This window comes from Punica granatum, chromosome 3 (genome assembly GCF_007655135.1).
Source record: "Punica granatum isolate Tunisia-2019 chromosome 3, ASM765513v2, whole genome shotgun sequence".
Lineage (NCBI taxonomy): Eukaryota > Viridiplantae > Streptophyta > Magnoliopsida > Myrtales > Lythraceae > Punica > Punica granatum.
This window is the reverse complement of record NC_045129.1, coordinates 5,422,054-5,431,046: the sequence shown is the minus strand read 5'-3', so window position 1 is coordinate 5,431,046 and position 8,993 is coordinate 5,422,054. Positions and strand designations below refer to the sequence as shown.

Here is an 8,993-nt window from a genome sequence, read left to right as displayed (position 1 = left end):
TTTCACTTTTGACTCTCGAAGAAAATTTTCTTTTTAGTTCTTAATTATAATTTCATTTTAGATTGATGTACTATCCCGTGCAATGCATGGGCTCCACGACTAGTTTATTATCAAGGAAATAGATTTAACTGAAAATTGAGGCTAAAATTAATCTTCTATCCAGTAAATTTTAACTCCAAATCGCGTTCGAAATCGATACACGGAACAAAAACTGTTCATTTGGCACGACCGCACGAACAATAAGATATGACGCAGTACGAATCTTGTTCAATCGTTGGTTAGAGGGTGTACTAAGATTCGGAGAAGGTGATAGGGCTTTCGAAATCATGGTTTCTACAAATTCACTAATTTTTAAGTTGGGACAATTTCTTAGTCCAGGCCTTGTACCAAACATTAAAGTTGGGTAAGGAATTGATATGAGGAAACCACTGAATACGATGCATAATGGATCTTGTTCAATAGTTGGGGTCAGATTACTGACCAGAACCCAAAGAAGGTGATAGGCGTTCGATGAATCAATGATCTTTTTTCACATTCACCGGATCAGCTTTGATGTACAGAGTAGTTTACTACAACAAATAATACTACTGCGATATGTACAACCGGGTTCAAAAAGCTACAATACCAAAATGTAAGTTGCTGTCACAGAGTTATCTTATCCTATCAACTTCATCCCAAACAAAGAGTACTTGGAAACCGAAAGGTTCCTTCTTGTTTCTTGTTCGGAAAGCATCTGAGCAGTGATCAGGTCTAGGAAAAAACATTGCTCAAAGTCTTCCAGAGGGATAATAATTTCACCGCTTATCGGTTGCCCATTGAGTTGCTCTTGTTCTGTACATCCATGGGAGAATTATTTATACTGCCAACTGAGCCAAGGGTCTGACTCTGAGAGCTGACTTGGGGGCTCGCGGGGCAGGCGTCTGGGTTACCCGCGCTCATGGGGTGAATTGCTCCGGAGCTGATCTGCTGCGGGCTCATTGGAGTTCGCTGGCTCATCTGCTGTGGGCTAGACTGCTGCTGCTGAGGCTGTAGCTGAGGCTGCTGCGGTGGCAGCTGCTGTTGTTGCTGGGGTGCCTGCTGCTGAAGCTGCTGTGGGCTCAGCTGTGGCATCCCCATTGGATTCGGAGGTGAGCCCATTTGAGATGGTGGTGGCAGCGACACGACAGACTGTAAGGGAGAATTAGTCTCTTGCTGGTTCAGCTTCTGTGGTGCCTGCTGCTGCTGAAGCTGCATGTGCTGCTGCTGTTGAAGTTGCATCTGCTGCTGCTGCTGCTGTTGCTGCTGCTGCTGTGGCTGCTGCAATTGCATTTGCTGCTGCTGCTGGTTTACATAAAGATTCATCCCTGGCATCTTCGGAGGGCCCATTGGCCCCACTGCTGGCCGCTGCATCGCTCCCATATTGGGCATGTTCATACTTGGTCCCAGCACCGACAAACCTGCAGAGCCTAGAGGCATCTGTCGGGCTCCTGGAAGGCCACTCATGCCAGACTGCGGGCCGCCCAACACGTTTGCTCGGGACTGCATCATCCTTTTGGCCACCATAGCAGCTTGTGCTGTGGTTAGAGTTCCAGACTGGAGCCTCTGGCTTATTGCATTGCCGATACTTGAGGCTTGGCCAAGATTCATTGGGTTTTGACCTACATTACCAAGGTTCGACATGGGACCCATTGATGCAGAAATCCCGGGCCCTCCTATTCCCCTTGGACCCCCAATGCCCATCGGATTACCAAAGCCTGCAAGACCAACCAAGTTGCCCCCCATTCCCATGCTGGCAATCCCCATCATCTTCCGTTGCATCTGGGACGGCGGCAGCTGCTGCTGTTGATTCTGCTGCTGCTGCTGCTGCTGCTGCTGCAGCAGATGAAGCTGCAGCTGGGAGGGCTTGTTCATGGGGTCACCCATCTGAACATTTGAGTTCTGTCCAATGGCATTCAAGTGAGAGAGAGGATTTGAAGGGAGCATCATAGGCGATCTTGGGAACTGAGGGTGCTGTTGAATCATTGGGTTCTGATTCTGTTGTGGTGGCTGCTGTTGCTGCTGGGGCTGCTGTGGCTTTTGCTGCGGATCCATCTGCTGTGGCCTCGCAGCCATGGAAACCCCAGGCATAAGGCCTTGAGACATTTGATGTGCTTGTGGGTTCCCAGGAGGAAGCATCCTGGAATTTGCTAAAATATTCTGTGAGGGGTTCAGAGACGCATTTCCACCATTAGCTGGACTTAACAGTTCGTTGGGCGGTTGTCCGGGAACTCCTTCAGCAAACTGTGGGATTTGACCTGTAGAATTACTCTGAGGGATCCCGGTATTGCCTAATTGACTGCTTGCTGGGTGATGATTCATGTGGATCGGCTTCGATAGGGTGTGATCTTCCACATGATATCCTTCCTTCACCATCTACAAGAGAAGGCGACCATAAGAACCTACAGTCTTTACTGAAATCCGACAGGGAGATTGTAGCATTGATCATTTGTAGAAGAATTTACTACAGCAAATCAGTCACAACAGTTGATTATTTGGATTGCTTAATAGTCAATGTAGAACTTATATAAAGCAATGGTGAGATCCAATGAACTTGTTTAGATGATGTCCACGTTAGAATATTCGTAATAGGAGAACAGGATTTGAAGCATACCAGTGATTTGAATTGTGCCGCAAGCAGATCAGCCAAATGCTGTTACGGAGACATTCCATCACCTAAGTTAGTCAAGATCATAACAACATAATATGGAGGCCACATGGAGAAGGAATGAACAACTAAAGGGTCAAAACGATTTCCTACTCAGAGGTTTGAGCATCAAGATTAAGTAATCTTAATTTCTGTGAGAAACTTACAGTGTTTGGCAATGTTGGAAGATGTTCCTCTGCTTCCAGAAGATCCCCTTCTTCCATTTCTCCATAAGCAATGGCAACAGTACCATTGCTCGGTTTCTCTGACAAGATCATTCTGCTCCGTGCCTTTGGAATAAAAGAGACAACAGTACCTGTAATAAAGGAAAAGCAGGTTGCATAAATGAAATGGGGGGAAAAAACTGGTCACAGTGGATGACCAAATATGAGAGAGAGCTTCATTCAGACCTTGGACCACACGATCTCCCAGCACACAATTTAGTAATCTAGTCTTGCACGTATTCATGCTGCCTCCCAGAAGCAATTTTGACAGTGGTCTTGTGCAGGAGTCATCTTTGAAATCCTCATTTGAAGAGATGTTAGAGAGGCCTAACATCAAACCGTCAGTAGGAAAAGGCCCAGGGTTCCTGATTGGATAGTCGTCCCCCTTACCTTTTTTCTGGTTGAGTTGATACCTGAAACAGCATTACAGGAAAAGAAACACAGAGCAATTAACTTAACCTTCATATCAAGAAAAAATAGATGTAAAAAATATTGCACTCAGCACAACTGAGGACTAGCTTTGCCTTGATACTATTTCTTCCAAGATTAGAAAAGAAAAAAACACACACACACAAATAATACTCAAGTATCAAAAACCGATAACCTCATGATCCTTGCCCAGAACCTTAGTAATATTTGTACTGCATTAAGCTAAAGATAGCTTCCATAAACATCAGAACTTACAAATATTTGCTGGTCCCCATATGTTTTCACTAGGTACAAAAGAAACAAAAACTCAAGCTTTAAAAGAAATATTCTATTGATCCTAATGCAATCATACATCCCCTATCAACCCCCATTACTGTAAGGGCACATTTAGTTTTAACCTTCTGCAAATGTTAAAAGTAACTCTAACTAAAATATCACGTTCAATATTATCTACAAAAAGAACATAAAAATGTTCATGCAGCAAACTTCAGCAGCAACATGCATGACTTGTGAAAAAGGATGCTGATAAGCTGGTTGGTTTCATACCTCATTGTGACCATTTCAATCTTCGAAAACCTTTCAAGAACAGACTGATCAGCCATAGGAGGTGTGCTCATAGAAGGGCTGTTTGCATTTAATGGAATGCTGATATTGCTCACACTAGCTGGAGAACCAACCCCACTGATCGCTGGAGTCTTAGGTAGGGAGTTTGACCGGCGTTTCCCACCAGCCTGAGGTATGCTCTGTCTCTGAGCTGAATCATTTGCACTCAAAGTAATGGATCCAGCCGCTCCAACAGCAGAAACTGAGGTCACCAGAGACTTGTCTTTATGTGGTATTCCAGTCATTTGATTGACCGCTCCATATGCAGGACCCAGTGAACCACTGGAAAATTCCCCAGACTTTGATGATATTGGAGATTGAGCTAGGGCTCCAGCTGATACCCGAGGGCTCTGCACCGATTTCCTCTTCTGCAGCTGCTCCTCCTTCTTTAAGTTACTCTCAAAGGGTTGATTCATGTTACTCCACTGTGCCTGAGAGAACCCGGCCCTCATCATTGGATTCTGATGCAACCTCTGTTGAAGCTGTTGATTTTGTTGCTGAAGGTCAAGACGTTCCTTATCTATTTCCATGCCAGATATATCATTCTTATTAATCTGAACTGGCTCTGATCCGACCAATTTCTGTGCATCCAACTGTTGATCCATTGATCCATATCTAATCCCCTGAAGTCCTGAGGGTAGTGAGCCAATCCCAGGCTCAGTCTTTAGCATCCCTTCAGAATACTGCTGAGGAGGATACTTCTGCAAGGCAGCATTGGGATACTGAATTCCTCGAGCCAGTACTTGCTGCTGTAACAATGAATTCTTCCAGTTCATATCTGACCCATGAAGGTTGTCCATTTGCTGTCCTAATTGCTGCTGTTGAATTGCATCAGGGACACCAGAGGCAGGTCGTGCTCTCTTATGAGTATTACTGCTTGATAGTGGTGACATTGGGCCCTCTTGATTCTCTCTCCTCCCATGAAGAGAAGGAGAATTATTATTGTTATCAGAGTAAGAGATCATCATCTCCTGTGCAGCAGGGGAAGCTCCCCGATCCATCATACCTCTAGAGTTACCAACCATCATCTGATATCTCTGTTGGTGGGCAACTAATGGCAATCCAGGAAATGATGCATCGGACATTAAACCTCTTGGACTTGCATTCAATGTATTGCTCAGGCCAATACTTTGGACAGCAAGGTTCTCTGGAACATTTTGCTGCATTACATTTGGTGCAACCATCCCCGAGTCACCCAACCTACAATCAGAGCCTTCTGGGACACGATCTATACATACTTTCTTACCATGGATTCTATTACTCGAAGTCACAGCTATCTCAGGTAGCTGTCTCGATCTCTTCTTACGAGCACTAGACAAAGCCGACTTGAGCTGCATCAACACAAATTAGCGAAAATTAATTCTCACACAAAGAAAATAGTTACCATAAATTAAAGGTCGGTACCTCAGGTGGAATTGGCTCATTGCATAGCTTATCGAGCTTGGGAGTAGGATCCAGACAAAGTTGTGGTTGCAAGGCCTTAAGTATCCTTGACTCAACATCCTGCAGCCAATACAAACCACAAAAAGGGATGAGATCAAAATGTGGAGCTTAACTAGTCATGACTAGAGAAAATTATTGAACGGTCCAACTTACCATCAGATCACCATAAGTCCATGAGCTATCTGAAATCAATGGGATGTCCCTGACAACATTCTCCAAGGATATATTGAGTCTTACTTTAGTAGCAATGGGAGAACTATCAATTGTTGGTGCATTAGGACCTTGTTGAGATGTAGCTTTTCTGTAGTCTTTCACCTGAATCACAATCCAGATAAGAACCTCAACCAAACATCAGCATCCACAAAAATGAAAATTGAATATATACAAACAATCCGCAGACAAGACCAAACACTAGACCAGATAATGTAGGATTGATATGATCAGTGAAACTTACATATATAATCAAAATAAATCCAAATTTCAGAATGATAACCACAACGGAACTCCCCATTCCTCACTCTACATTAACTGCTTATACCAACTACAATGACTGGCTACTTAGATTCCACAACCATAAACCATCAAAATATTCCTTAAACCACCTTTATTTTGGAGTATATAGTAGCTCAGAAAGGTAATAGGACAAAAAAATGAGCTTAAATCAGTCACAAAGACATCAACAAGATCTAAACAGATCTCGAACAACCTACATCGCACATAAGCTTTCAAAGATACATCAGCAAAAAAGGGTAAAGAAATTCCTTTAGGATTCAAAATATTTTCAGTTTAGCTTTACCCTGTGTAATGAATTGGGATTGAGAGTTGAGTTGAGTTGAGTTTTGGTTTTAATTGGTTTGTAATGATTGTATTGTTGAATTATGAGAAAAAGTGTGAAAAAGTAATGAATAGTTGAGAGAATTTAATATTAAAAATTGAATTGAATGGTTAAAAATATTTAAAAAATAAAAAAGTGATGATTATGATGTTGAATTGAAGATAAGTGGAGTTGAGTTAAACTTTGTTGCGAAAACAAACACACAAGCCTTTCATGAAATTTTCTACCCCAGTCACAGTGGGTGATCTCAAAATGCAACTCAGAATAATAGAATGAAGATGGAACACACATCCAAATTTCTTAACTTCTGGAACAAACATGGAAGGGAAGTACAAGACAGAGAAGATTCTCTAATGTGATTAATTGATGGAGACTTAATTAAAATCAAAAGAAGCATCAGTCAATATCAGCTTCCATTATATCAATATAAATTATTGGGTTAACTATAGAGAACAGAGAAAATTGGTGTTTGTCTGACACATTTATAATTTGAAAGAACTTATTCTCCCATCTCTTCCAGCCTTGGAAAGAAGGTAATTGAATTGTTTAATGCAACTAATCAAGTAGTCTCTTCTCTGATGATCTACATCATATATGTGGAGGATCAGATTCAGAAAACACATCATACCTCGCAAATGATTGAACCATCGACGTACTTGCAAGGCAAACCATCCAGTAGATCTCCAGGTATCCGACCACATTCAATTGCCTAGGAAGTGCAACAAAAGATGGAAAAGAAAAACATTATCATCAGCAATGTCATAGCAAAGATTGAGAAAACCAGAAATTTTAAGTTGAGCAACAAGAATTCTGCTCATAAATGAAGAACACTTAAGGCTAAATTTTTAACTTTCTATCACCAAGTCTACCCCAAAATTCTCCATGTAGCACTGCTACCACTTGCAGTAGAATATGTTCCTTACTGATAAATATAACATTAACTTCTTACTATCTGCAACAAACTAATCTAACCACATGGCATCATATAATTCTCTGCTAACACTTGGCTGATGAGATCCAATCTGCAGAAAGTAAGCATTGACTACTAGAGCATTCAGTTTCATACAAGCAGAAACTTCACATACCATACATAATCAAAACAGAGTACTTGCAAGGAACTTCTTAAGAAAGATACTCACAGAAAAGAGACTTTGAGATGTCCTGTTGTAAGGCCGTAAAGACTTTGTAAGATCCTGTGAATTCTCATTCTGAAATAATGAACTTCCCAGAATTAGATATAAGATATAGAATAGATCGAGAAGAGTCATCTCTCTGCATCCTAAATAAACCCCATAAAACTAAGTCTCTTTGACAAACCTCTGAGGGTTTTCCTATGGAATATCCATCGGTGAACAGGTGCAATACAACGGATACTTCTTCATCTGACATTACATAGAAGACAGATCTAGTCAGTCACTGTCAGAATGAAAACACATATATAAATTCAAGTGGTGTGTGAACTTCACCTCGGGATATAAATTTGGCTTTAGAAGAAACTGATGAATCGTCCAATGTTTGTTTGCATGGTGGGTTTGTCTTACCCTGAATAGACAAGATTGTGCGTATTAGGATGGGAGAAAAGGCAGATGCAAATAATACAAAAATAAGATGACCAATATCTTACTCACTTTGGTCGCTGAAGAGCAGATAAACAACACCAAACATTTTCACTTGCCTTCATAACAGCATTATGTATTCCTAAACCTAGAGATCTTTCAGTTTTCAGATATGAAAAGTTGGCAATAACCCCACATAGATATTCATACATTTCTTTCACGGGATGTGGCAGTCAAAAACAGTCTATTAGATCTCTATACTAACCCCCAAGACTGTTTCAGCCAATAAACAAGAAGCACGTAAACTCAAAACACGAATTACACGCTCTAACGGTGTCCTGAATTTACATAACTCAATCTAAACCCGACAAGGTGGAAGCTTTATACTTCAGCAGCTTGCCGAAGCAGGTCAAGCTTCGTAATTCAAGTAAAACACCATAAAAACAGACAACTGAAATTCCGAACTAGACACAAACCGACAGTCTCAGGCAATAAACAAACACGGCTGAAATCTACGAAGGGAAACAGTAAATATGTTGACCTAAATTAGACTCCCTTTATCGAATTCAGTCAACGGAAAATTCTCTCATTACGTATCAGCTGTCGGAACGCGTCGCAGTTATTGGCACTCACCTCGGCACTCCCAGCGGTTCCCTTCGAATTGTCGGAGACGTCGGCGGCGCCATTTTCCGGCAGCTGGCGAGGAGCAGGTCTCGAGCGGAACCTCGTCCCGACCTTTGAGACCTTAAAGGAGACGCCCATCGGTCCTGGAGGCGATTTCAGGGGTTTCCGAGATCTCGTCGCGACTAAGCAATCGAGCGAAGAGGACTGAGAAGGAAATTCAACCGAAAGAAATACACAACTGAGGAAGAAGATGAACACGAATTGACAAAACAACCTCGATTTGACCCCCACACTTTTAATGCTTTGCACTTTTACCTCCCACTTTTAGGAATTTATAATCTACTCCAAATTAGATAGGGAAAATGACACTTGAGGTCCTATATGTTTGCTAATTTTTGACATCGAGTCCTATATGTTTCACTTTGAAACATCAAGTCCTATAAGTTTGGAAAATGTGTCAAATTTGGTCCTATCCGTTAACCCCCTTAACGGCGTGTCGACGTGGCCGTTAATTGCCAACGTGGCACGAATGGGCCGACTCCACCTGTCCGGGCCGCCCAACCACAAATGACCTGACTAAAACTCCAATTGCGGATGGCCCGAATTGAATTTCTCTA

The 8,993-nt window shown here is 42.0% G+C and overlaps 1 protein-coding gene across 1 annotated transcript; it reads right to left on the bottom strand.

Moving 5' to 3' along the window:
* Positions 1-506: 506 nt before the first annotated feature.
* On the bottom strand, positions 507-8,621 carry LOC116199563 (protein PHYTOCHROME-DEPENDENT LATE-FLOWERING). Its single transcript, XM_031529959.1, has 12 exons — positions 8,386-8,621; positions 7,663-7,738; positions 7,514-7,578; positions 7,336-7,404; positions 6,825-6,905; positions 5,515-5,676; positions 5,323-5,421; positions 3,862-5,249; positions 3,073-3,299; positions 2,830-2,978; positions 2,630-2,668; positions 507-2,391 (listed from the first exon to the last, which is right to left on the bottom strand). The coding sequence occupies exons 1-12, from the start codon at positions 8,512-8,514 to the stop codon at positions 802-804; spliced, it is 4,074 nt and encodes a 1,357-aa protein (XP_031385819.1). The 5' UTR covers positions 8,515-8,621; the 3' UTR covers positions 507-801.
* Positions 8,622-8,993: the final 372 nt, after the last annotated feature.